Below are 26977 nucleotides of genomic sequence, written 5' to 3'. Positions count from 1 at the left end.
TGTGACCAATTCTCCGGAGAGTCAATTGATCTGCTCATTACTTCAAGCTTCAATGGTTATTCAGAACTCACCAATCATCAAAAATACGAGTGCCATTCCGCGCAAACATTCGACTCTTATCTCCGACCTGGACTTCTGCACCTTTACAAATTCGGTTCTCTAATCCGGCCTATGGATGCTAACGGGTGATCAGACCGATGTTTACGTCGGTATGCTAAACCGAGAAATCAGACGATTGAAGAATATCGTATGTTGTCGGAAACTTGAAGCTTTTTTCCTTCAACTCCGAGTCAGAGAGCTGGTTCGGAATTACTTCAAAAGTTCTTGAAGTGACTACTAGTTCAGGGTCATATATTTTCCTTCAACTTGAGCAAAAGCTATTTCAAGCTTCCAATTTTTTATTACTGGCACTTTAAATCGAGTTCCCAAGTTCTACTATGTCAGCCAACATGAATTCTACCAAGAACGCGACCTTTCTCAATACCGATGTCGTTGTTATAGGGGCCGGGGTTATCGGGCTGACGGCTGCACGCGGCCTGGTAAGATCTCTGAACTTTATAAGGAATATCGACAAATAGATGGCTGATGCTCGATTTTGCAGCTCTTAAAGGGGTTTAAAGTAACTGTTTTGGCTAAACATGTTCCTGGTGATGAAGATATCTATTATGCATCAAACTGGGCCGGTGCGATGTGGGCAGGCGAGGCCAAGACCTCCGAAGAAAGACGACTGCTGCTTGCAACATATGGTCAGCTGATGCGTTTTGCTCGCACCGAGCCTGATGCTGCGGTTCATGTAAGTTCGCCCGCGTAATCTGTTGATGTGTCAAATTAAAATCTCTAAACAAGACCACCGAATATTAGATCGTCAGAATTGAGGAGCGATTTCATGAGAATCCCCTTTTGGGGGACCCAACACGGTTGTGGCTTTCGGAATTTGTTGAAGATGTAAGTTAGGCTCACATCGAGTATCGCCGAAAAGGCCCGACTGACTGGAATTCGCGAATTTCAGTTTAGAATTATAGAGCCCAGAGAAAGGAGAAGTGACGATGCGTTTATCTGCTCGTACAGTCTTCCAGTCGTCGACTCTCCGGTTCATCTTCAGTGGCTGAAGAGTCAGGTCACAAGCCTAGGTGGTGAGATCAAAAGGCAAGACATTGTATCTCTCTCAGAGATATACGCTGCTTATCCACAAAGCACTGTCATTGTCAATGCATCTGGCCTTGGGGCAAGAACTCTTGATGGTGTCAATGATCCCAAGTGTCATCCCGTACGCGGCCAGACTATCCTAGTTCGATCAGATCAAACCTCGACACTTTACTATCACACCCAAGACGAGCAACATACTTATATCATCCCTCGACCGGGATCAAAACTGCTAGTCTGTGGAGGTGTTTTCCAGCCTGGTCGCGAGTATGTAGTCCCAAATTTTCCTCTAGTGATGATGAAAACTGACACTTCTTTGTCATAGTTCGCCTCTCGTAGATGAAGTCACTAGGATGGATGAGATACGTCGCACAAATTTGCTGGCACCACACGTGGTTTCGAAGAACCCTGAAATTGTCGCCAACATAGTTGGCATCCGCCCCGGTCGCGAAGGTGGCTACCGCTTGGAGCATGAAATTAGACAGGGCTCAAAGAGCAAGATTCATATATTGCATGCTTATGGACATGGCCACAACGGATATTCAATTTCGTATGGCACAGCAGATGCTCTTGTCGCCATGGTCAGTGACTTACACTGGGAATCTGCCGTCAAACCCCGGCAAATCTCGCTTTAGAAGGTCAAGATCCACAGTTACAGTACTCAAGAGTCAAGAGTCAAATGCTCCCTATTCCAAATGTATTTGAGAGATTCAATATTTTCTCTTTCGTCACCTTTCCGACCGTGGTCCGCATAGTGTAGATTGCGTAAATCATATTATTGCCAGTGGTCGAGTCCAAATATTAAAATTTCCAATGTTGACTTGCCGATGAAGGTATTCTAAATGCAATTTTTTTTTTTTTCAAAATCGATACTTCCCACTCAAGTGCTCCTTAAAGAATCGGCAAAAGATACGATATTTTCGTAGAATTCAAGTCGAATATTCACCAACCCGTCTAGCTAAGATTTACATACGGAAATGATCCGAGGGCACAGCTCTCAGCCCTGCGATAGCAGTTTGTTTTATCATGATTCAGAGACACACGGCCGAAACAGTGGTATTTCACCCCAACGTATGGTAATTCTGTGAAGTGGGGTAATAAAACGTAATATTAATTCAAGGTTGACTGCTCGGTCTTATCGGTAGTTCGACCTCTCATTTAACAAGGAACATACCTACGACAGAAGTCTGGACTTCCTGAACTTGCTTCTATCAGCCGAGTCTTCCGAATCCCGCAAGAATCTCCGTTCACAACGTCTACCAGATTCATAGTATAAAATCGATACTCTGATATTGATTCGCACTAAGGAGAGACCGTGCATGTTGCCTTATTTGGTACTAACGACAAATCTCACTTTATTCTTCCGAGCCATTTTTCGCAGTTCAATCGTGCGGAGCATCACCATGGGAATTCAAGAACTTGAACCACCGTCTACCTTCAAAGGTACCACATACGTCGATGGCGAGGCGTCTGGAATATTGATGACAAGTGACCTAGAATTGAGCTTCTGGGGTGGTGTCAGTCCTCAGACAAGCCATGTTATCGACAAACACCATCCATTGAGTGGGCAAGAGCTCAAAAGCAGAGTTCTTGCTATCCCTGGTGGACGTGGCTCATGCACTGGCAGCACGGTCATCCTGGAATTGCTCCTGAACCGAATAGCACCAGCCGCCTTGATATTTGAACGGAGGGAGGAGATCCTCACCCTCGGTGTCATTGTTTCAGAAGAAATATTTGGAATCGCGATTCCAGTTATGACGCTTAATCCGTCTGATTTTCGACAATTGGTGAAACTCAATGGGCAGACTGTTCAAATTTCCAACAGTCAGATATCCACCTATCATCCTGGTGATGGAGCTGCCAAAATAATACACGAGATTGATTCATCTAAGCCCGAATTCTCCAGCTCTGAACTGAATCTGACGGAACTTGACTACGCTTTTCTTAAAAATGAACATGGAGATGCTGCCCGGGCGGCGATGCGTATAGTATTGCGTCTAGCCAGAGTGATGGGCGCGACAGAGCTGATGGATGTTACTCAGGTCCATGTTGATGGATGTGGCTACACGGGGAAAGGAGCACTGGCGTTTGCGGAGAATCTTCGTGATCGTGGAGGCAAAGTTAGAGTTCCAACAACTTCGAATTCAATTTCCGTCGACAAGAATCTTCAGCGCGTCCAAGGTGCCAATGAAGAATTTACTGATGGAGCCACAAGGCTAGCGGACGCATATACTGACATGGGAGCTCGACCAACATTCACATGTGCACCATATCAACTCAACACAGCCCCAGGACTAGGAGAGCAAATAGCCTGGGCCGAATCGAATGCAGTTGTTTATGCCAATAGTGTACTCGGTGCGAGGACTATGAAATATCCCGATTTCTTGGATATTTGTATCGGATTGACTGGCCGTGCCCCTAAGGGAGGCCCTCACGTTGAAATCAATAGACGTGCAACCCTTATTGTGGAGGCTCCCAAAGTCTCAACTGATAATATCGACGATTCTTTCTATCCATTGCTTGGATATCACGTCGGCAGTGTTGCCGTGAGCGAGATTCCTGCCGTCACTGGGATCAAACATCTTGCCCCAACTAAGGACGACTTGAAGGCCTTTGGGGCAGCATTTGCGACTGTCTCTGGCGCTCCTATGTTTCACATTGTTGGTGTGACCCCAGAGGCTCCAACCCTGGAAGCCGCCACAGGTGGAGCAATGGCGATACGGTCTGTTGAGACAAAAATCACCGATTTGATCAAATGCTGGAACGAGTTAAACACTGCTCCAAAAGGACAGCCAGTCGATTTGGTATCTCTGGGAAATCCGCACTTCTCATTATCTGAAATCCGGCATCTCGCTCGACTCTGCAAAGGCCGTACAAAGGACCCCAACGTTCACGTTATGGTAACATGTGGGCGAACAACATACGCCTCAGCCTGTCGGTCGAAGTTGACCGATGATTTAGAGGAATTTGGAGTGCAATTTATTACAGATACTTGCTGGTGCATGATTACAGAGCCAACGATTCCGCAGACTACAAATGCCACCATGACAAATTCAGGAAAATACGCACACTATGGTCCTGGGCTTACAGGGAAGAGCTTCTATTTTGGCGATCTTGCCAGGTGCGTTGATGCCGCCTGTGGAGCAAACTATGCTGAAGCGAGACCATGTTGGCTTGAATGAGTTGGGTCTTGGGTGCAATCAACCCTGAACCTGAACAGTTGGACACGAGATGTTTAGGCACTTGGAACATTGAAGTGGATAGAAGCTACTTTTGCTTCAACATGATTTTCTTGTACATAAATATAGATTCTGAAGAGTAAGGAGAATTGATATTAGCCTTATAATAACGTTTGCCTTGAGAGAGTGAATTTAGGAATGCCATTAATACCAATAGTAGTAGCATGGGTGCGTCAGTTTGCGTGGAGTGCATGGGGGAAAAGTCCAGAAGCCATATAGTTGAGTGAAGGGAGAGAAAGGTAACTACTCAGCTGAGCTGGCCTAGTGGTTAGTGGTTCTCTGATTCTTAAAAAGACAAAAGTAAAAGTATTGATCAGGATAATGTCGGGTCCTGGTCGGTGGCTGAGTTCACACCAGCGGAGACCTCGACATACATATTACAATACAATTCGGTATATTACATAACCTTGGAAGTAAGGCTAATTACAGACTAAGCCGGATTAAGCAGGAGGCGTTCATCTAATGAAAATTTATCGGATCTATGAGTCGGGCTAGTGCTCCGGTACAACTGGTTCGTGTTTCTCTATCGTCCTGGTTACGATATAATTCGAATTACTTCACAATTACCGGCTTTGATTGTGGGTATTGAATTAGTGATTTCGGGATCAGCATCAAGCTTGGAAGATAGGCGGGAATCGCAGGATGTACGTATTGCGGGGTATGTGGAGATCTGGAACATTGTGTGTTGATAAGATGCGTAAAAGAACTAATTTTATCAACTATGCCTTGTCTGGATTAGTGAGAGACGGGTTCCATTCCTTTTTGGTTCTTTAACAGCCGCGCTCCTCCGTACTCCGATGGTCCATATAACAGCCTTGGGATAAAGAATCATTATACTGCCAGATCCGACTAATGCGCCCTCTCGGAGATCAGATGTCTCACTTTGCGTTCCGTATCGATGCATCCTTTGATTGCATGTTAACGATTGAGTAGGCTGATAGTGTTTGTCCGACATCCAGTATCTGATGACCAAAGATTACATTATCTTGGACGGCTCTTGTATCATATCAGGATAAGTTATCAGCCTATTTCAGTTTGATAAGAAGTCTCACCTGGGAGTTCTCACCTGGGAGTGCTGGGTGTTATCAGCCGTGAAACTTTGATTAAAATAGTAGATTCAATCCTTAGTCATGCATGCGCTAGGACCGAATGTTTTGTTTACTAGGAAGCCCGAGACGAATGCAATCGACAATGAGATTATGAGACAATTTGTTTAGAGTTTGAAGCAGGAAAGCATTGATGGTCAGTTTAGGACTGTCAAAATAATAGTGATTATGGTGTAGACGTTTGATATGAGCTTCAATTTAACGTATATTCAACTTCTGGCATGATAATGTAAATCTCAACCCATTTTGAGGCTAGCAGTCTGAGGGAAAGTTGGACGTATAGAAACCAAGCGACTTTACAGTCTGTTCTTCACTGGCAGCATGCAGCATCCTGTATTAGCACACTCTTATTCACCGATTGGTTACTAATAGCCACATCCATAGCAGGGTTACGGGTGAAGAAGTTGACAGGCTTCAAGCTATCCATCATCCTTTCCACTGGCATGACCGGCCACTCCTCTATTCTCGGGTTATGAGTCGTACCAAACGTGTGCCATAGGACAATGTCCTCATTGCGAACGCTCTCCTTTATACTTGTTCTGAGGGAGTTGAGACCATCCGCGCCTCCAGGTGACTGCATGGTATGCATTCCTGACGCAAAAAGCTCTCTATCGTGATACTTAGTGACGCAGACGGAGTGGGCACCAAACTTCAAACGCTTTGTGGAGGGGTGTTGGATGAGCAAGAGTCATCTGCGAGTAATGGGGAACAAGCTTGTATGAGACTGGCAAAGTGTTGATTGGATTCATGATGTTTCCATTGATGATCTTAAAAACGCGATTCTTTATGATATCGGTATCAAGCCCTGCCTCATGTTCGATGATTGACTTGTGGGTGATATAACCAACGCCCGCAGGGTTGGCCTCGTCAGGAGGATTATAGGGCATGGCGTGATACTCTCTCACCATGAGTGAGTTCTTTTGAACTCCCACGGCAGGATCAATACGTAGGCTGAACAGGTGTTGACATATGGTGGTGCCATGTATCAAAGTACTTAATATGACCTAGACAATCACATCCCAGCTGAAGGTTGTTGGCATTGACACCGGCACCGTTGTTACCCAGGTCAAAGGCGGCCTTTCTTGGGTATGGAGTACGGCTATCCCCGTATGGGACAAACATCTCAGATAAAGAGAGTCTGTGAAACAGTTCTCTGCCCTCGTAGGTAATATCATGAAGAGTCAGTCCCTCACGCTGCTAATGGTCAGTAAAGGCAAAAGGTGATATATATGATTGTGTTGTTAGAGTTACGTAGTTGAATCTAACAGAGAACCGCCACTTCTCCCAGTTGATCAAATTGCCTGATATCTGAAAGGAAGGACCTTCTGGTTGAATGACCTGGTAAGACTTGGTAGTGTTTCTTCTGTCTTTCTGTAGATCTGGGTGGTCTTCACTGTGGTTAAGAATCTTGCGACGGTCAAATTTTGGCCCAGTGCCGTCTGCCTCGGTCATGCGCTCCCCTTCTCCAGAGGGAAGATTCAAGACCTTCTGCACAACGAAATCACCGCTCATCTGAGCACAAATATCCAGAGGGTACGCGAAGTGGTTGGCATTCTTGTGATTGGTCAGACGCATGTGAATATAGCACTAAGCAGATACTGGTAATATGGGGAAACCATGGGCAAACAAAACGCCTTTCTTCTGCTCTGGTACGTACCGTGATTATTCGAACAGACATGTCATTGTGCCCGTCCAGAGCATAGCCCCACGGCTCAACCACAATCTCAGCCTCCGCGGGAAGGTCCAGGAGTTTCAGCTCGGCCTGGACCCTGGGGTCTGCAAGAAAGGCAGCCTCACTCTTCTGCGCCTCGTTGAGTTCAGTGTAAGAGTGCTTTCCGTGAAGGGCCTGCTGACGCAATAGCTCCCCTGTGGTTATATCGACTTCAAGCTGATGATACTGGCTGCGGTGACCTAGATAGTCCTGGACAAATGCCTTTCTAGGGATTGTAGGAAGGGATTTTTCAGGACGTTCGGCCTTGAGATAGGGTACTAGCAAAGCCTTTGATGGTTCGGCAAGTGTGATGACCCGGAATACGACCTTGTCATTTGGGAAGGTATCGCGAAGAGTTCTGGTCACCTAGCAGGTCTGCGTCAGTTTTCGCTTCCAACAAAGCCGGTATAAAGCTTTCCGTGAAAACCTACAGATGAAATCTCGCTCGGAGAGAGGGGTCGAGTGGATGGATAGTCCTGATGTGCGACGATGATAAATGGATTATTCAGTAGGGTGGTGGGATCCTCGCAAACCATGTATTAGGATGTTCGAGATGCTGAGCATGTTCTACTATATGTGAAAGACGGTATTTAACAGGAAAATGCCGACGGCTCAAAGCAATGATTATCATGGCTGATATCTTCAGGCACCAGAAGCGCTGGAATAATCTCATCGGAAGGCGTTGTTGCATCTGGGGCTTTGTAACTGCGTGGAAATGAAAATTTGATAAGGTAGGAGCAGCGCTTACGGCGAGACCATGGTGGCGATGCCGAGGTGGTCTATATGAGTACTACCATTAGTCTGTGTAGGGGTGATAACCCGTAAGAAAACTCAGACACTTATGTCAGGTTGATTCGTTGCTCTAATCCTGTTAGAGTGGTAAATGAAACATTTTGCATTTGGACTGGAGCGGGAGTGGGATACCGATGGGATACCGATGGAATGCCACCTGGACAGTTCGGATACCAGTTGGATGCCAATGGGATACCGATGGGATACCGAGAATGGGATACCGGGATGACCATCCTAGTTCCAAGGTTCCATTTCACAATGTTGATTCCGAGTCGCAAAGATTTTTTTTTACGACGGCTTATTTCCGTGAAAGAACGTGGGCATTTGGCTCGATATTTGCTATATGAATTTTCTGTTGACCAATTCTATCAGCTCTTGTCGTTTCATTGCTGCTGGTTGTCGCTTTGGGCGCCTTGAAGTTGATTGGCAAATTTCCTACTACGAAAATGTTTCGCAGCGCAGAGGGAATAGTAGATACCATCTTACTAGTCCTTCATTGTATATGAATATCGTTCCAGTGAAATTCTTCTATGCCATGGAGTAGGCTAGGAAGAGGTGGAAATTTCAATTTACCTGTCAACTGGCGGATTTCCCAAGAAACCAATTGAATCTACATTGCTCGGGATGACTTATTCTTCGGTCTTCTCATGGATAAATTCACCATCACTGGGCAGTATTTCATTTGGATCAAGAAAAAGAAAATCATAATTTAGCACACAGCAATGACAAGTGCTTCCCCAGGTGCTAACATACTCCCAGGACTGACAGCGAGCGCGCTGACTTTAGTTCCAACAGCCTCGGTCGGTACTTTGACGGCGATTTCCATCTTCATAGCCTCCAATATACAGACAATCTGATCTTTCCGTAGCACGTCGCCCACTTTCACTTCTATCTTCCATACATTTGCGTTCAGGGGAGATTCGATATTAATGGCACCAGGTGTGGAGTCAAGGAGAGCTTTGGCCAGTTCCACGCCAGAAGCCGCCTTGGAATTCACCTCTTCGGCCCATTCTGAGTGCAGTTTTTGCTCGATTGGTAGCTGCTCTTCAAAGCCATTCTGTTGACCTTCCTTGAAGGCCAGGTAGACCACTTCGGGAAACACCGTGTCAAATGTTGACCCGACCTGGAAAGGACTGGACAGTGGTGAAGGATTCAGGTGAGATGACATCAAATCCACATGGGCAGTAGTTGAATGACTTGCGAATATAGTTCGTGAGAGCTCTTTGACACCCGTCTGAGGCGACGATCGCACCCAGATATTGTAGGTTGTTGGCCGGACCTTGCAGAACACAAGTGGCAAGCGTTTCAAGCATCTTTGTCATCGCCGTCTCTCGGCTTTCACTATGCACCATGACCTTGGCTAGCAGAGGATCATAATGCGGCGACATATTCTGACCAGCTTTGATCCAGCTATCTACTCGAATCCCCGAACCCTGTGGCCATGTCACGGCTTGAAGAAGGCCTGAACTTGGGGCAAAATTTTTGTGAGGCACTTCTGCATAAATTCTGCATTCTATGGCAGCACCCTTGGGCTCATCATTCTGTAGGCCGCGGAGGTACTCCGACGGAATTCCTGTTGCCCCTGATTTCTCCCAGTCTGCCTGGGACAGCATCAGGGCCACGAGATCAACATCGTAGCACAGTTCTGTGATACCATGCTCCACTTGCAATCGTGTATTCATCTCGAGAAAGAAAAAATCACCGGTGGAGTCATCAACCAGAAACTCAACAGTGCCAGCAGATTTGTAATTTAATTTTGACGCGTATCAAACCGCGCATTCGGTGATTCGTTTACGGAGGTCCGGTTGTTGGTGTACGTAAGGACTTGGGCATTCCTCGATGATCTTAAGAGCTTGTTAGAAATCAGATAATGACGATCACTGCGGAGATGATATTTGTACCAACCTTCTGGTGTTGACGCTGTATGCTGCATTCTCTTTCACCGAAATGCACCACGTCTTGACCGTTGCCAAACACTTGCACCTCAACGTGGCGACTTGAGGGAAAGTACTTTTCCATGAAAACTCCAGTATTGCCAAACAGCGATTCGCCTCGACCTTTCACCATAGCAAAAGCATTTTGGATATCGGATTCTTCATTGTATACTTGCAAACCCATGCCACCTCCGCCACCCGTTGCTTTGAGCCTGATCTAATACATTGATGTTAGCTTGAGAGCCATCTGGCTGAGACAAAAATAAAGAAATCTCACTAGAAAAGCAATCCTTTTGGCAGCCTCGATTGCCTCTTGTTCAGTCTGCAGGAGTGGACTTCCTGGCACCACAGGAACTCCTACAGATTCAGCACGAGCACGGTGTTTCTGGCCCATCTCAAGAATAGATTCACATGATGGCCCAATGAATATGATGCCGTTATTCTGAACTTTCTGGGCAAAATTGACATCCTCACTGAGAAATCCATACCCGGGGATCACAGCATCAACATTGTGTGCCTTACATATCTCAATCAAATTGTCACTATACATTCTATCAGACTGGAAACCAGGACTGAACACGACAGGACTGTGGATCTTACGCATCGAGATATCCCTTTACATTATCACCTGACAGCAAGACGCCTTCATCTGCAAGACTTGCATGTTCAGAATTACTATCGGCCTCTGTATAAACAGAGACACACTTAATTCCCACAGCAGCACAGGCTCGAATTAACCTGACGGCGATCTCTCCACGATTGGCATTAAGGACATTTTCAAGGTAATTAAATTGAAGATCCATCATGACTGTGTACCTGTAAAGCTCAAAAAAACTTATATCTCTTTGAAGATGGGAGCGAGGAATCGGCAGCGACAAGACAGAAAGTTGAAATCCTGAATTTTATGGGATAGTCACCGGGATATTGATGTGACCATCCCCTGCAAATATCCAGCCCATCCCCTCTTTTCGTCCTTATCACGTTGCAGCATTCTGCTGGGTCTCGCATGCGATGCAAGACTGAGACCCAGACTGCAAGTTTGATAGGATGGCATGCCCGATTCCAAGTTCATCGGGCGCTTAGAGCGCGCGCCATTGCCAGTGGTCGCTGATTCCGATAGCTCCCGTGAACCATCGGCATCTTGTGGGGTGGGGTCTGGAGTCTGGACCGTCTGGCGTTAAGGGCGCGATTGGAAGCTCTTGCATATGTGGGTCACTCACCCGCATAAGTCGCATCAGATTCACAACTCATCCCTGGTTATTAGGTTGATAGCGACAAGGGCGCATATTTCAGTGAAGCAAAGATGATGATGAAGATGTTTGTAATTCACAAAGTAATCAGATTGTCCTTAGCTGAATTTCCGGGTCACTTGCTTGTTTCCATAGCACCTTCAAGGTGATTATACCATTGATTAGAAGGTGAGGCAGCTGCACAGAGGATAAGGCAAGAAGCTAGGCTGGTGTCGTGCTTCGATATGTCCGACAAATCCTTTGCTAGACATTGAAGAGCGGACGAACCAAGCCGTATAGCATATGGCTCGTAAGAGGATTGGAAAGCGCTCATGTGGCTAGCTGACCAGGCCAGAATGGAGTTAAGAACTGAGGTCGATTGCATGGCCATTGGCACAAAGACTGTGAGCCATCAGCTCTCAATGCTCAGATGAAGGTGTGAGAGGGATCGGGTCGAATAGCATAAGAAGTTAGATTCATTTAGGCGGGATACTGACCATTGACGAAGGAGTTGCTATCTACGCTAGTCGTACAGAGCATACTGAGAACCTCAATGTAGTATTTCATCATGTATCGTTGGCCATACTCACCTCCCAGTGCACTGTCAATTGCAGAGACTGGTATTGTGGCGTTGGAAATGGAGCCTCTTCGGCTTTGGTATACCCGAGCTAGAAGTGTCTCTGAACATTCGTTGCTCGAAGAGCGCTCAACCGACTTCTCAGGAGCAAGGGAAACTGGCTCTTTTCGATTGCAAACTAAATTAAGTCGTAGACAGTGACCACAGACAGGATATGTTTCATCGCACTTCTTTCTCCTGTGAGTGTAAATCCGGGGTTAGGTTGTCAAGTACGCTTTTGCATTTATTGAGACTTGAGAAAGGAATCCCTCACCTCTGCCGACATGTCAAGCAACCGGTTCGAAACCTCTTGCCCCTTGAGGGCTGTTTTTGAGCCATTTCTGTGCGCCGAGGGCAGAAGATGGGCTTGCTCAGGACCGGGCGAGCTTGAAGTCGTCTAAAGCTTAGAGCTGCGTGTTGTAAGGCGTAGACAGTGGGCTAGAGAGCACCGGAGTGTGCGGGGTACTGTTGGTGCCGATGGCCTAGATCGCAATGGGAGATAAGAACTTGAATGTTTCAAAAGATGTCTAGATGGTGTCCATGAGGGGATGACATATGTACAAGACCTCCAGATAAGGTCTCCCTTTGTCTTTCTCAATCTAGCTCAACAGTACAGATGACTCTATAGTTGCCGCGAATAGGGAGATATGATCTCTCGCCTCTGTCTACTCAAGTTGACAGTAACGAATTTCTCCCCTCAGTATTCCGACTACGACATAGTATAGGAAATAGTAAATTTATTCCTTGTGAATATTATGCATATTTCAAATGTTGATGACGAAAGACTATATATTCGGACCAAAAAAGATCTATAATCCCACTCGTGCCACTGGATTGAGATGTTACTATTAAAGCTTATCACCCGATTCTCACATTAGTCTCAATACTGTGTAATAAATATATTTTCTTATTGTGGAGAAACACAAGACTATTCGAAAATCCTTCTAGTTTAACTCTAAATAATATATAGATTGTGATCTCAAATAATATTGATGCATGTACGGAGTATTTGCTTGTGCACCCCGGATATCCGATTCGATAGTGTAGAATATGGGGTCCTCGATCGCATTCGAGTTGGGCGACTTGAGACACGTGCGACAGACATTTGGAGATTACCACTTCCAGCCCAAGTGGGATAGCCATTATTGATGGAGGGGATTATTGATTCTTCTAGGCCGCTCAGCCTTGATTTTGTACTGCAGGGCTGTGATGTCGCAGTTGAACCTTCAATATTGAGTAGATTTGATCAGGTGGGCACTGGCAGTCGTGTCTGTGAAGGAGCCTTGGAATTGTACTAGAGAGAGGCTTGGGAAGTGTACTGGAGAGAGGGAGGAGTGGTGTGTACACTGTAGGTGATGTATTCGTCAGTGGGGTCTCAGCCCTGGAAAGCAAGGGAGTGCAGAAAACTGCAATTGCCGCGGTGGCGCGAAAAATCAGTTAATAGTGGCTCCCTGGCTCAGTTTGGTGACGAAGTGCGCATGGCTCATCCGAAATCCGAGTCTGCAGTCTCAAACGTGGAGTTTTTAAGTTGCCACCTGGCCAGTGCAGTGTTTTAGTGCCAGTATTCGGAGAACATGGTGGTAGGATGATATCTATGAGAGACTCGGATCTCACATCACTGAAATGTCAATCATAACGTTCAAGCTTGATTCAAGTTTTTGTCAAATTCAATTGAAATAGTGGAGAAACTTGGTTGAAAACTTCCAGTTGAATTTGAACTGACTCGTGACACAAGGCGAAGTGGACTTGATAGACGATCACTATGTACGCCATCCCGTACAGAGCTTGAAAGTGGAGGCGAAAATGGGTCCAGGGGCTTGGAATGACGACTTTAATCAGATAGCGCTGGAATACTAGTAATATTCTCAGTGACCCAAGGGCCCAAAATCACTAGTGTCGATTATCTTTCATTTTGGTTCCCCTATTCTATTCAGATATAAAAGTTTTACTGTTCCAGAGTTGTAGTGTGCACTATCGAAGTCTGATGAGATCCCTTTAGAGTCAATCGGTCTAGTTCGCGGACAAGAGACCTGGACTTCTCCGTAAAAAGGAAAGAAAGAATCTAGAAAATTAGAAAACAACTCGTGAGTTGGAAATAAAAACAAATATGAACATAAATTCAGGCATCAAATCAACATTCAAGAAACGAGAGGGGGGAATGAAACCCACATGGCTTGACCCCAAAGGCTTCAATCCCGCTGCATCATTCAGGGGCACTAACCCAGTTTGAACCGTCCATTTGACTCGATCTGGTATAGAATTTGCCGATGCTTTGACCCCACAAGAACCGTGGAACGGGGTTGGTCAACCGGTATGTCGAGCTGGGGACTTTTTACCCCATTAATGTTTATGGACAGCTCTAGCCGAACAGAACCACGAGTCACCCACCGAACTCCTGCAGCCTGAGCTCCCTCACATACTCCGTATTGTGATCCAAAATATCCGATTAGTGGTTCGCATGCAAGACAATGTCATTGTTGAATTAACGCGGACTGGAATCATGAGGGAACCCCGGCCACATCCCGTCCATATCCTTATGTATTGTACAGCAAAACAGGGACTCGGGTATGGTGGGTTGGGTGGATTCCAGATTATTCAATGAGTCTTTCAATTTCAATCCTATCTCAGTTGACATCTGTCAATGGCACTGATTCTGTGGCGTGGGAAATTGGATCGCTCGACTAGCTCATCAAGTGGACCCAATCGCAGCTCACAATGTAGCGAAACAATACACCGAGTCTTCGATAGTTGGCCCACAAGATCGACCGCCGGTCTTCCCAACTAAGCCTCTTGTTCCTGCACGTCCCCTCTGGGGTCCACTGGAGCATTGGCATTTGCATTCAATCGGATCGTGCGACTCATGCGGTCCCCTCCGCCACTGTTCCTCCGCGGTTCAGCCTCGATTCCAACACAATGGAATTGATTTTCGTATAAAGGAGCCTGGGTCCGCGCCATCGGATCACTCCCCCCGAACCCTCCCCCCAAAAAATGGGCGTATTTGCTATTTGGTGTTTCCAGTCATTCTTTTAATCATTATCGATGTCTATCCACGATCAGTTCCCGGCCTACGGTGGCCGTGGGCCTAGCGACCTTCGTCTGGGAATTGCCCTCGGGACCATTGCTACTATTTTCATGATCATGCGCGTTTATGTACGCTTGAGAATGAATAAATTTGGCACAACCGCCCTACTACTGTCACTCCTTGCTTGGGTATGCACTCTGATCTATATAGATTAATAAAAAAGAAGGCGACTAACACGGTTCATCAGTTCTTCACTGCTATTACTCAAGTTTTCGGTATCCTCTCGGTTCTCCACGGTCTTGGAAACCACATCACAATCATTGAAGAAGTCGGCCAATTGCATAACTTCCTTCTCTTCACCTGGATTACGGTTTTCTTCTTCAACCTGGCTATTCCCACTGGCAAAGTCGCCGTGGCGGCGTTCTTGATCGAGATGAACGGACCTAGCAGTAAGCAATGACTCTATACAACGATCTTTCTGAGACATAAAATGCTCACTATGCCCCACTAGATCCCAAAATCCGTCGCAGTCTAATCGCCGTTGCCGTGTTGAATATCGTCCTCAATATCCCACAACTTCTGATGGTCTGGTTTCAATGCAGCCCAGTGGACTCCCTCTGGGATCCTCTCAAGCAGGCAGACTGTGACCACAGGAAGAGTGTATACTACACATACCTCGTCGGCGCAATTGCCGCTCTCTCCGATTTTTATCTCGCCATCGTTCCCATTCACATGCTGATTCCATTGCGCATCGATCGCAAGTTGAAATGGGGTCTCAGTTTCCTTATGGGATGCGGTATCTTCGCCGGTGTTGCTGCCATCGTGCGAACATGGGCCGCAAAGTACATTCTCGAAGCAGACTCTTCATGTAAGACAATCTCAAATTCTCAGTGCGTGATCACAATTCTAACCCAATCACAGGGGGTGTTGGTGTACTTTTCCGATGGGGTGAAGTTGAGGAATGGATCGTCCTCATTACCATGTCGATCCCCCCCTGTCTGGCCCATTTTCCGCCCATTCACCAACCGTTTCATCACCTCGGCGTACCCGAGCCAGCCTCAATACGCTTATAAGAACAATAACCCCTACGGCTCTCAGCAATTGTATGGATCAACGGCCGTCGCTAGTCCGCTCTCTCCATCTTTCCCACCACCCCTTGTCACAACAACTATTTCTATCTCTTCAATGAAGGGAGGAGAGACCTCAACTTTTGTGCCATCTGAGTCCAGCCCTCGAAATTCAAATGAGAGGACCCCGCATAACATTATTACCGACAATAAGAATACCCTTTGGGTTGAATTGCAAGAGGTGAACTTCAAGCGATCACCGTGAAAACCTTTCAAGCGCCTATATTATCCTTCTTTATTATCTTCTTCTTACATTCTTTGAGACCCTTTGATTTATGACGACTAATGTTTGATACCATCATTTTTATAACTTTACCTGAGACTATCTTTACTTGGAATTGAATCCACATTTCAGAACATCATTAACCTCTCCATTCTCTCTCAATATCTTAACATAGACCAATTGCGTTAGAACTTGTCGTATGGTTACAGTAGAAAGGCTGAAATGCAAAAAATTTCAAACCCTATGTGGACATCCATACAAAACTGATATTCACCAAAAAATAACCTCTACATCAATAAATGCCCCAACCGGAATATCAATCTCCTCCCCTCCCTTGTATGTCTCCCCATTAACCAAAACCTCAGACCTTCTACTCCACACATATTCAGAAACAATCAACCGTCCACTCAGTCCCCCAGGACTGGTACACTCAATTCTCCATCCACGGCCATCAAACATTTGCCAACGAACCTCAATACAGCTGCCCACCGGCGTAGGGACTCTACCTTGCGCCCATTTCAACCCCGCAATTTCCAAACGCGGACTTATAATAAACTTCTTGAACCCAGCCTCCACGGACTCAACACCGAGCACGTAGCGGGACAGTAAATATGTCGGTCCCGCGCTGAAGAGCTGGGCATATGAGCAAAAGTCATCTTTGAATGGTGTCCCATCTTCCTTGAGGAATTCCCATGTTGTTCCTGTGAAATGGGGACTCGTTTTATCTGCCATTGGAGCCCAGACTTTACGGAGTATGTCTTCGGCGTCTTGAGACCGTCCACTGTGAATCGCAGCTTCGATTTGGAATGCGGACATGATAGGGGAGATGACTCGGGGTACGCTAGGGGTATCAGGTGTGAAGGATAGTGGCGCGCCGTTGTGTGTGGTGCTAGTGAGGCGATTGAAGTTCTGGAAAGTCTCGCTGAGTAGGTGTGGTGGGAGAATACCCTGACTGATGAGCCATGCGTGTGCTTCTTGTTGAAATCCTTCTTTGCGAGATTCTGTGATGATGAATTGTCGTGATTCTTTGTCAAAGCAGTGTTCCTGGATTGACGAGAAAGTTCTGTTTGCGTAGCTCTCGTAACGAAGACTGAGTTCTTGGTCGAAAATGGCTGAGGATTTGGCTATTGCAGCGCAGGCTCGTAGGGCGGTGACATATAGAGCGTTGCGCTTGGTTGATACTCCTTCTTGAAGGCCGTTGTAGTAGTCATAGTCACCGGCTAAATTTGTATCACTCTGTCAGTTCTGAAAGGACACTAGGTTTAGGGGTGTTGACCTACCATCCATATTATAAACCTCCAGAAGACCTCTCTCGTTAATGCGATCCTCGGTGTATGCAAGACAACCTTTGATTCTTTCCCAGCAGATCTCGAGCAGTGAATCATCCCCAGTATGCATCCAAAAGTCATAAATTACTAAGAGAAGATATAGAGAATAATTCACTGTGAGAACATTAAACATCTCATCTTTGGCAGTGCGTGTGAGATCACGACCGGGTGGACCTCCGCCAGAGAGAAGGGATGTGCCAGTGCGCAGCATCGAAGTCACGATATTTCCTCGGACATACTCCACACCAGCAGTGGAATAGTACAGAGAACGCCCGCCGATTATGATATCCGCTGTCCAGGGATACCTATCTCGCTTCGCACCATCGGATATCCAGGCAAACTGATTCCACCCAATACCAAAATCTGCCAGGACAGCCGGATTGTTCAATCCGGACTCATAGAGCGTCTCTCCATCTGGGACCGAAGTCACGGACATATCTTTGAAGCGGCAAAGCTGGTCATTTCCTGCACCAATCCCAACTGAGCCTTTCAGTTGCTGTGGAAATTCATCAGGTGGACAGGATGAAAATGCTCCAAATCCTTCTGGTACAGTGTCAGAACCAAACATCATTAGGGAAGTATAGATATCTTACCAGCCTTAAGAGTCCCCTGCTTGAATACAGCAGCTTCACAATCCTCAATTATAATCTTGAAATCAGCCGTTCCAACACAAATAGTTTTCACTGCAAACCAGTTTCCCAGTTCCAACCCGATATGGGTGATGTCAACTGTGGAGATGAGCCGAGGCTCGAGAGTAATTTGAGGCTGGTTATAGTAGCCAAACCACTGCTCGAGCGTTGTCTTGTGAACTCCAATATTGATGATAAAAATGACGCTGGGAGGACCTGCTTTTGCACGCACAGTCCAGGCCAATCCACCATCTAGTATCATGCTGGTAAATTTAACTTCGTAATCAGTCCAATTCGCACCCCAACCATATGCATTGCATCTTTGGGAGTCAATGAGCACACCCATATCCTCGGATACCTGCCATGGAGGTGGTACAGTTCGGGGAGGTATGCAATTCAACTGTAAGGTCCTTGCACCATACTCCCATAGTTGATTCATAAAATTGTCAGAGCATTGGAACGCTCCGGGCAGACGGTTTAATGGCAAATTGGAAGTCGTAGGAATGAATCCAGCCAGCGCGATGCGAACAGAGAATGGGGCTGGGGAGACCAGAGTCAATTTCAGCCAGCGCTGACTACCCTGGACGTATTTTGACTCATACAACCCTTGGCCTTTGAGTCGGAAGCGTACACGGCGTCGAGTATCGGCGCCAGCGGAGAATGGGTAAGGTCCATCGCCATCAGGACGAAGAATACCGGGGTATCCTTCGGAGACCGTGAAGTCTAAGGCGGCTTTACTGTTAAGCGGTCCTGTTGTTGAAGATTCGATGCCTTGGATTTTGATGAAGGGGATGCCAGCAACGGCGAACCCATAGTCGAGAATAATGCATGGCTCGGGATCTGTCCCTGACTGCCTCGTCAAAGTTGCTGCAGCTTGTTCGTCCCGAGTCAAAATGTTTTCGGCATTCTCAACTTGTCCTTGAACACTATGAACGCGTATTGGAAGGAGATGCTCGGGCCATTCATCTCTGACAAATGAATAATTTGAGGACAGAGGCTTCGGAAGCCGTGGGGTGGAAAACGGCAATGTTGACGGCATCTTAGTTTGTGTTCCGTATCCAACGAGGAAGTCTTCCTGCAATTCTCCTCCCTTTATGTGAGAAGATAAATTCACAAGCTCCTAGCAGTGGTTAGAATATCCCGATTCAGTGATTTGGCCCCTAGTGGGAGGTATTAATCTGCCGAACTTTAGCCGGCAAGCCTTCGTCTGATGGAAAAGAGATGCCGACTAAAATTTCCTTTGATTAGAATCCTGCGATCTCAAATTTGGCAATTCTAACCCCGCATTCCCTCAAAATTGGCAGCTGGAGACGCTAGTTGACGTGGAAAGCGTTGCTTGTGGGGAAGACCAGGTTCTCCGCAGAAAGCTGATGTGGGCCATTTTGCGCTTCCCCACGGGGTTGAACGGCAGGAGAAAGGGATTTGATGATTCGACTGGGTTCTATTTAAATGCTGTATGATCAGCAATGACTGGAAAAATGTGTCCCCTGCGTTGCAGATCAGCAAAATGTCTACCGACGAGAAAGAGCAAGATTCTCCAGTTCACGATGAGCATCTGGAGACACAAGTACCAGTCCAACAGAACAACAACAATGGCAATACCACATGGCGCGAAGTGTGGGAGCACAGAAGAGTCTTATTATGGTGTATGTTGTCTCCTTCCCTTAGCATCGATGAACTAAACTCACAACTCTTCATAGGCCTCTTCATCTTCCTCCTTCCCATCAATTTCGGATACGAAGTGACCACAGTAGGCAACCTTCTCGCTGTCAATTCTTTCTTGAAAGAATTTGGAGTGGAGATTGATGGAGCTTGGGAAGTTTCAGCTCGAGATCAACAAATCTTGAATGCTGCCAGTACAATCGGACTATTCTGTTCGGCTTTCACAACTGGCGTTATTTCCGATTTGATGGGACGAAAGAAAACTATCATCGTTGGATGTTTGATCTGCGTAGCTGGCATTCTGACACAGTTCTTCAGTCACACCATTCTCCAAATCTTTGGTGGAAAGCTGTTGAGTACATTCGGTTTTGGGCTAGGTCACTCACTGGGTCCTGTCTTTGTAGCAGAGTTGGCTCCTCCCAACGTGCGAGGTATATGTCTGACACTAGTGGTAAGTGCATTAATATCACTCTGAATACTCTTCCAGGCAAAGCTGAAATCTTTCTAGAACACCATGATTGTGTTAGGCGAATGGCTCAATTCATTGGCTATTCTGGGTTGCCAAAATCGATCAGACAGTCTTGCCTGGCGTATTCCAATCATCACACAGTTGGTACCGCCATCTCTTCTTCTTCTCGGCCTTCCATTTCTGGCTGAGTCGCCGTCATGGCTCATAATGAAGGACCGTCCAGAGGAGGCTAGAAAGTCATTTCTCTATTTCAATGGACCCAAGTTCGATGTTGATGAAGCCATGGCTATTACCACAGCTGCTGTCGCGCAAGAACGCGAACTTGCTCGGAGTGGCTCTGCTTGGCTAGATTGCTTCCGAGGGGATGATCTTCGGCGGACTGGTATAGTGTGCATGGTTTATATCGCGCAACAATTAGTTGGTGTCAATTTTGTTTCGGGGTACCTCACGTAAGTTGTTCTGGAGATGCCGTTCGACCTATTTGTACTCCGGCTGAACTGGCTAGTTACTATTTCAAGCTCGCAGGCGTTAAAGACTCAATTGCGACTGCACAGGGTGCCTATGCAGTTCAGCTCTTTGGAAACATATGCTCATGGCCCCTCGTAGACCGCTTGGGTCGTCGGCCGATGATTGTCGGTGGTATGTTCGCGATAACAATCGGTCTTTTTATCATCGGCTGCATCAGCATAAATGGTTCAGCGGCTGCTTTGAAGGCTACAGTTGCCCTCATGACATTATGGGGATTCCTGGTAAGTTAACTCTGGTGATCAACTAATAGATCATCCCTGGAAGCTAATAATTCCATTAGTATCAAGCCACTATCGGCGCTGTGGCATACGCAGTTGGAGGAGAAACACCGAGTCCTCTGTTACGACAGAAAACATACTCAATCAATATTATGTCGGCCACAGCTTTCTCCTGTGCTGTCCTTCAAATCCTCCCATATCTTATCAACACCGACGAGGCCAACATGGGAGGCAAAGTCTGTTTTGTGTTCTTCGGGCTATCTGTACCCATGTGCGTTTACCTTTACTTCTATATGCCTGAGTTGAAAGGTCGCACTGTGGCAGAGATCCAAGAAATGTTTCAAGCAAAGGTTCCGGCTCGCAAATTCAAGGGATATGTCTGTCAAAATCAGTTGCAGATCGAGAAAGACAAGGCCATAATGGAAGACGAGTGAGATCCCACTTGATATAACCACATTGAACTGCGTGAGGAGTTTTCTATGGTTATAAGGCCATTCTCTTAGTTGGAGCTTGTTTGTACACAATTTTTAGTCCAATATTTAGCTCAGGGAGTTACCCATGTTGTTTGTTCTTGAATGGGTGTGGATTTCTAAAATTCCCTTTATCAATATTGAAAAACCACCTAAGTTCTTCAATGTCAACTGGTATACCCGTTCTTTAACCACCCACATCACAGACCTGCATACTAAACAGCAGCCATCAGAACGAGAGAGAATAACTTCCATTCCCCTCATATTGAAGAATCTTGCTTTACCTATGTGTACCTTCAAAACATTCCAATACAAAAACCTGCAAACCTTCAAACTCAGTTCATTAGATTCTCTCCCCTGGACACTGTTCACTCTGACCAAGAAAATGTCTGCAAGTCCTCATCCACCCCGATTTAAGTTCAAGTCTTTTGCCCGGTACCAAGATCGATATGAGTCGGTAACCGCGATATACTATCCCAACGGCTGGAAGTCTTCAACTTACTGCCGGTGGTGGGTCAAGATCATGATCAAGTTGAGCTGGGGCGCAAGGTCCCCGTCACCAGACTATGACCACGGGCTACGATCCCAAACCCAACTGGAAGAACTTTTCAAAGCGATTGACCTTGACCAAATCGAACTTCTCCGTGACACAGTCACGAAGATCACTTTCGAGCCAACTGCCTTTACCTTGGATCCGATCTTCATCCCAATCCGAGAGGGATTCAATAACCATGATAACCCCTACATTGCGAGTCTTCCTGAAATGACATACGAAATTGAGGAGGATGAAAGACGGATTCAGCACCCGGCGATCGATCAGGTCCAGATCTCGGATATTCCACTATTCGAGAACAGTCGTGATCTTAAATGTTTTGGTTGTATCGATGAATCGGTATTTAAAGTTCAAATCGGGGAACAGGACTACATCTACAAGTCGATCATGGGTGTGCACTTTGAACCTGAGGATACGCAGAATTTCCTAGACGAGATTGCAGTTCTTGCCAAATTTCGAGGATACCCCAATATCGCACAAATTGCTGGGTTGGTAAAATCAAAAGATCCATACACAACCGATCGAAGCGCCGAAATACCGTCAGTTCTCACTGGCTTTCTACTCGAATACTCTCCCGGATGTACACTTCAGGATCTCATTAGCGACCCAGAGGAATGGCAACCTGTGGATGGCTTACAGGTAATGAAATGGGCCATACAAATTGGAACAGCACTCGAATCGATGCATAAGAATGGATGTACTCATATCGGCCTCAAACCGCAAAATATCATGATTGATGAAGATGATAATGCCGTGCTCATCAATATTGGGGGAACAGGGGGGATTTGACTTCCAGTGGAATTGGCTAGGAGTAACCAAGCCCGGGAGTCTTGACTTTGACTCAGAGGAGAATGCCCTCCTCGTGGATGTCGGAGGAACAGGTGAATTTGACCGGAATTGGTTACCCTGGGAGATAACATCTCGCTTCCAAGTTTGGGATCCTGAGAACACCCTGGCGAAGTTACCGTTTGAGAGAAGGGTTGCTCTGGATTGCTGGACATATGGGAAGTTACTCTCAGTACTGGTGCCAGAAGGCGCTCCTGCGGATGTTCTGGAAATGGTCGCCAGTGGCCTGATGACAATGGACCCTGGAGTTCAAAGCTCTTTAAGTGATTCTCTCGCTATCCTCAAGAAAAACAAGCACGAAATGGAGAATTGGATATAAGCCTAAGGTCAAATTTGAAGGGAATATGATTTGCAAAATTGAAAGCAGAATACTATTATCTATTAGCGTCGGTTAAAATTCATGATAATTAAACCCATATCGAAGTTCTGAAGTTCACAATTCCAACATAACAGACACGTTAATTTAGGTTAATTTAGGATATAAGGTAAATAAAACAATTCATCACATCCAAAATTGTGGACGCCTGCCATCAGGTCTATACACGCGCCGATACCCACGTCTTTTCTTCATTTACACCAGACCCATTCTTTTCTTTTTCTCTACCAAAGTTCTGACAGTGATATTCTACAGAGCACTGGACTCTCTGTTCACAGCTAGTTCAAAACAAGTGGCATACTTTCTGCGACTGCTTAGAAGCAGAAGACCTGGTCCTCGAGCTTGCTGACAGGGCGCGCCTTGGTGTAGCCAAGAGACTCGGTGGCCTTCTTCATGGCGCTGACCATGGGGGGAGGACCACACAGGAGGATCTTGACATCGCTGGCGGGGGCAGGGAGGCGCTCCTAGAAAAATAAATAGTCAGACACATGTGATACCAAGAAGGAAGGATTCAAAAAGAAAATACCTTGATCATGTCGGGGGTAACGAAGCCAACACCACCAGTCCAGGCATCGGGAGGGTTGTTCAGGACGTAGTAGACGTTGAAGTCGGGGTCCTCCTTGTTCAGCTTGTCCAGCTTCTCCTTAAGCAGAATATCATCGGGGTTAACGTTGGCGAAGAGCAGGTCGACCTTGGTGGTGTCGTTACCACCGTTGCGGGGACGGTTGCGGATGATGGCCTCGATGATCTGGAGCATGGGAGTGATACCGGTACCACCAGCGATCATTCCGATGTGACGGCACATGTTGGGAGTGTAGACCATGGCACCCTTAGGACCGCGCACCTTCATGGTCTGACCAACCTTAAGCTCGGTGAGGTACTTGGAGATGTTACCCTGGGGGTAGGCCTTAACAAGCAGATCGAAGTAACCGGCTTCATTGTCGGAAGAGATGGGAGTGTAGGAACGGACGACTTCCTTAGGCTGGCCAGCAATGGTAGCGGCGAGAGAGATGTGTTGACCGATGGGCAGACCGAGGATGTCGGTGGGACGGGGCAGGGCAAAGCGGTAAATGGCGACATTGTGCGAGATGTTGTCAATCTCCTTAAGCTCGAATTCTTGGAACTCGGTGGGCTTCAAGACCTTGCGCGGCTCTGTTGGAACGAAATAAATTATTAGTCAACTTGCCATATGGATCATGCGATCGATGCGACAGGGGAAACAAGGGGACCGTACTGCCGCTACCTCCAATGAAGAAGGCAACGCTGGACAAGACACCAGCAAGAGCGATCGCGTAAGAGATGAACTCCGGCTTCACAGCGTAGACACCTGCGACCAGGAGGGCCGAGGGCAGAATGACCAGACCAATGTTCGCACTGCGGAATGTTAGCAATTGCGATTGAATCAAAGAAAAATGAGATTTTCATGCTGTATCCCGAATAAGATAGACACAAGGATTCAACTGACCTCATTTTGACAATCCTCAATTAGGGTATAAGGGGAAGAAAAGGAGGGAATGGGAGAGGGTGAAGAAGTAGAAGAGGAAAGTGGAATTTGGTTGATTCCGCCCAACGGAACTTCACTCCCGTTTGGGACGGGGTTTCCTCTTTCCCCGCAATCCATAATACTTTCGAGGTTGTAACTCGGTGTGTGTGAGAGTTCTATTCATGTACATTGAACTGAAGGTCAATCACCATGACCAATTCTACAGCGTTCAATCTTACACCACTGGATCATGAGCTCCTAGCCATGAAGGATGAGGACTTCGTCCCTCATGATTGGAACAACCTACGAGATATCATCCGTGAGTCTTCCCTCTCATCTCCTTCTCACGCTCCAAATTTCGGCTCGTCTTTACCGGACATGGAGAGAGAATTACCCCTCACCAGTTAAATTCATCAGGACGGAACGATCTCGGGGCTCTAATGCGGAAGCCCTCCGATCTACGCCGATACCTCTCCTGGTCCGCAGAAACAAAGGCCGAATATGGCACTATGATGAACTATATTTGCATCCATCGATTGAAATGGCCACTCCCCTCTGAGCTTACAGGGACAGTACCTGCACCAGATATTCATTCCTCGGATACTGTGCAGGTAAATGGCTCTAGTCCCGATCCCCAGTCCCAGTCTAAGCCAAGTGGACCCTTGCTCACCTTTAAGAACCCGCAACCATTTGCCGACCCCGAGGATTACAAGATACTCCGCAACGACTGGCCTTACGGGTTTGAACCCGGCATTTCACACTTGGTCGTGTGGTCTCGCACCCCCATTCCTGTAGCATCAGATGAAGGCCATTTGACTGCCGAGTCTAGAGCGCTGATCAATGGGTTTGTGCAGCGCCAATTTGTTCAGCGGTTGGCCGAGGATAAGGCTGGGCGTTTTCTTGATCCCGAATCGCATGTGCTATGGTTCAAGAATTGGGTCGGCCTGCAAAGTGTGCGAGCCTTGGAACATGTTCATGTCCTGGTACGAAATGTACCCGAGGATATATTGGCAGAGTGGTCGGGAGAGTCTAGATAGATGTATATAGACAACTACTGGTAGTGGAGATCTAGTTCAAGCTCATATATATGTATAGACAGGCAAGCCTTCAAGTTACTACCACTACACCACTTGAGCGCTTTCATTGCATTCGGGATAATTGCAAAATTATCATCCGAGTCACCGAGAATTTGAACATTAGAATATTCGAAAAATCATTGGCAACTTGAATTAAAATGTATCGTTCGACTCAAACAGCCCATATGGAGAGGACCTGGTGGAGAATCGTTGTTCCGGACCAAAACCCACATATTTTCGAGCAAACAAATCAGACCAAAGACCTGCACTAGACCGCTTTACACATGTGCATATTGATTTCAACTGTAAACCACCATTCACCCAATCATTCCAAGGTTCCGAGGTTCTTGCGAGGTTCTACACCTGCCCAGGCCCGGGGTGCCAATCCCCCCTGCTAAATTGCCCACTATCATCACTATGGACACCCCCATCGCCGCCCCCACGGATACCCTTAAGGATACCCCTAAGGATACCGCTAAGGACAACTTGAATCCAATGACCCCTATCGACGCCTCTACAGGCCCTACCACCCCCGAGGACCCATTCACCTTTCCTATCCTCCCCGAAGGCCAAATTTTCACGTGTCCAAATATAGGGATTGAACAAATCAACGAATTTGCACGTGAACACGGTTATGCAGTGATCAAAGCGCGGTCAACTACAGCCAAAACGGGCATAGTTAAGACCATATATCTCCGGTGCAACCGTGGAGGTCAACTTAAGACCACTGCATCGATATATCGGACAACAACACGTGTCACAGGGTGCAAGATGGCGATAGTCCTACGTCGAAAGTATCCTAGCTCCAATTGGGTGCTCACATACAGCCATACATCTCATAATCACCCACCTCACCGCCGCATACACATCCTACCCATCGTCGGGTTGACCGCCGGGCCCTGCAAGCCCTAATTGACCGCTATCTAGGTTGCCCAGGCCTAAGTGGAATGCAAATTCTGAGCCTAATTAAAATTGATCATCCCAAGACATCAATAAGAATCAGTGATATATATAGTCGTCGAAATGAGCTAAAATTAGCCTCTCGCGATGGTCAATCACCTGTGCAGGCCCTTCCAGAAGAACCCGGCGGCTTTGAAACTTGAAATTGGTACTAGTGATACTAGAAGGGAATGTTTTAAGGTTGAAAAAAGTAGAAAATAGTCTCATTCCGGTATCATGTACGCCATATCCCTAGAG

At 46.6% G+C, this 26977-nt stretch overlaps 13 protein-coding genes across 13 annotated transcripts; 7 read left to right on the top strand and 6 right to left on the bottom strand.

The window, feature by feature from the left end:
- Positions 1 to 449: 449 nt before the first annotated feature.
- On the top strand, positions 450 to 1778 carry N7483_008655 (FAD-dependent oxidoreductase; the record flags this gene model as incomplete). The annotated part of the gene is made up of 5 exons (XM_057092082.1): positions 450 to 539; positions 602 to 793; positions 862 to 945; positions 1010 to 1410; positions 1469 to 1778. The coding sequence occupies 5 exons, from the start codon at positions 450 to 452 to the stop codon at positions 1776 to 1778; spliced, it is 1077 nt and encodes a 358-aa protein (XP_056943256.1).
- A 768-nt stretch (positions 1779 to 2546) lies between these two features.
- Positions 2547 to 4325, top strand: N7483_008654 (uncharacterized protein; the record flags this gene model as incomplete). The annotated part of the gene is made up of 1 exon (XM_057092081.1): positions 2547 to 4325. One exon carries the CDS (start codon positions 2547 to 2549, stop codon positions 4323 to 4325), a length of 1779 nt encoding a protein of 592 aa, XP_056943255.1.
- Positions 4326 to 5724: 1399 nt separating this feature from the next.
- On the bottom strand, positions 5725 to 6068 carry N7483_008653 (Amine oxidase; the record flags this gene model as incomplete). The annotated part of the gene is made up of 2 exons (XM_057092080.1): positions 5725 to 5748; positions 5844 to 6068. 2 exons carry the CDS (start codon positions 6066 to 6068, stop codon positions 5725 to 5727), a joined length of 249 nt encoding a protein of 82 aa, XP_056943254.1.
- A 40-nt stretch (positions 6069 to 6108) lies between these two features.
- Positions 6109 to 6375, bottom strand: N7483_008652 (uncharacterized protein; the record flags this gene model as incomplete). Its single annotated transcript, XM_057092079.1, has 1 exon — positions 6109 to 6375. One exon carries the CDS (start codon positions 6373 to 6375, stop codon positions 6109 to 6111), a length of 267 nt encoding a protein of 88 aa, XP_056943253.1.
- Positions 6376 to 6427: 52 nt separating this feature from the next.
- Positions 6428 to 7735, bottom strand: N7483_008651 (Copper amine oxidase; the record flags this gene model as incomplete). Its single annotated transcript, XM_057092078.1, has 4 exons — positions 6428 to 6682; positions 6740 to 7042; positions 7146 to 7565; positions 7631 to 7735. The coding sequence occupies 4 exons, from the start codon at positions 7733 to 7735 to the stop codon at positions 6428 to 6430; spliced, it is 1083 nt and encodes a 360-aa protein (XP_056943252.1).
- A 965-nt stretch (positions 7736 to 8700) lies between these two features.
- On the bottom strand, positions 8701 to 10728 carry N7483_008650 (uncharacterized protein; the record flags this gene model as incomplete). The annotated part of the gene is made up of 6 exons (XM_057092077.1): positions 8701 to 9124; positions 9189 to 9715; positions 9764 to 9835; positions 9897 to 10142; positions 10203 to 10467; positions 10526 to 10728. The coding sequence occupies 6 exons, from the start codon at positions 10726 to 10728 to the stop codon at positions 8701 to 8703; spliced, it is 1737 nt and encodes a 578-aa protein (XP_056943251.1).
- Positions 10729 to 14809: 4081 nt separating this feature from the next.
- On the top strand, positions 14810 to 16124 carry N7483_008649 (uncharacterized protein; the record flags this gene model as incomplete). The annotated part of the gene is made up of 3 exons (XM_057092076.1): positions 14810 to 14980; positions 15040 to 15241; positions 15304 to 16124. The coding sequence occupies 3 exons, from the start codon at positions 14810 to 14812 to the stop codon at positions 16122 to 16124; spliced, it is 1194 nt and encodes a 397-aa protein (XP_056943250.1).
- A 288-nt stretch (positions 16125 to 16412) lies between these two features.
- On the bottom strand, positions 16413 to 19138 carry N7483_008648 (alpha-l-rhamnosidase; the record flags this gene model as incomplete). The annotated part of the gene is made up of 3 exons (XM_057092075.1): positions 16413 to 17362; positions 17423 to 18013; positions 18064 to 19138. 3 exons carry the CDS (start codon positions 19136 to 19138, stop codon positions 16413 to 16415), a joined length of 2616 nt encoding a protein of 871 aa, XP_056943249.1.
- Positions 19139 to 19606: 468 nt separating this feature from the next.
- On the top strand, positions 19607 to 21410 carry N7483_008647 (uncharacterized protein; the record flags this gene model as incomplete). The annotated part of the gene is made up of 5 exons (XM_057092074.1): positions 19607 to 19745; positions 19800 to 20212; positions 20270 to 20679; positions 20736 to 20979; positions 21039 to 21410. 5 exons carry the CDS (start codon positions 19607 to 19609, stop codon positions 21408 to 21410), a joined length of 1578 nt encoding a protein of 525 aa, XP_056943248.1.
- A 421-nt stretch (positions 21411 to 21831) lies between these two features.
- N7483_008646 (uncharacterized protein) lies at positions 21832 to 23164 on the top strand (the record flags this gene model as incomplete). Its single annotated transcript, XM_057092073.1, has 2 exons — positions 21832 to 22752; positions 22778 to 23164. 2 exons carry the CDS (start codon positions 21832 to 21834, stop codon positions 23162 to 23164), a joined length of 1308 nt encoding a protein of 435 aa, XP_056943247.1.
- A 371-nt stretch (positions 23165 to 23535) lies between these two features.
- Positions 23536 to 24691, bottom strand: N7483_008645 (cytochrome b5 reductase family protein; the record flags this gene model as incomplete). The annotated part of the gene is made up of 4 exons (XM_057092072.1): positions 23536 to 23685; positions 23748 to 24373; positions 24456 to 24595; positions 24687 to 24691. 4 exons carry the CDS (start codon positions 24689 to 24691, stop codon positions 23536 to 23538), a joined length of 921 nt encoding a protein of 306 aa, XP_056943246.1.
- A 223-nt stretch (positions 24692 to 24914) lies between these two features.
- N7483_008644 (GIG1 family protein) lies at positions 24915 to 25741 on the top strand (the record flags this gene model as incomplete). Its single annotated transcript, XM_057092071.1, has 2 exons — positions 24915 to 25023; positions 25122 to 25741. 2 exons carry the CDS (start codon positions 24915 to 24917, stop codon positions 25739 to 25741), a joined length of 729 nt encoding a protein of 242 aa, XP_056943245.1.
- A 456-nt stretch (positions 25742 to 26197) lies between these two features.
- Positions 26198 to 26692, top strand: N7483_008643 (uncharacterized protein; the record flags this gene model as incomplete). Its single annotated transcript, XM_057092070.1, has 1 exon — positions 26198 to 26692. The coding sequence occupies one exon, from the start codon at positions 26198 to 26200 to the stop codon at positions 26690 to 26692; it is 495 nt and encodes a 164-aa protein (XP_056943244.1).
- Positions 26693 to 26977: the final 285 nt, after the last annotated feature.

This window comes from Penicillium malachiteum, assembly GCF_028827825.1.
Source record: "Penicillium malachiteum strain IBT 17515 chromosome Unknown utg000004l:1.0-4883003.0:1.0-4884900.0, whole genome shotgun sequence".
NCBI lineage: Eukaryota > Fungi > Ascomycota > Eurotiomycetes > Eurotiales > Aspergillaceae > Penicillium > Penicillium malachiteum.
This window is presented reverse-complemented; position numbering and strand designations above follow the sequence as displayed.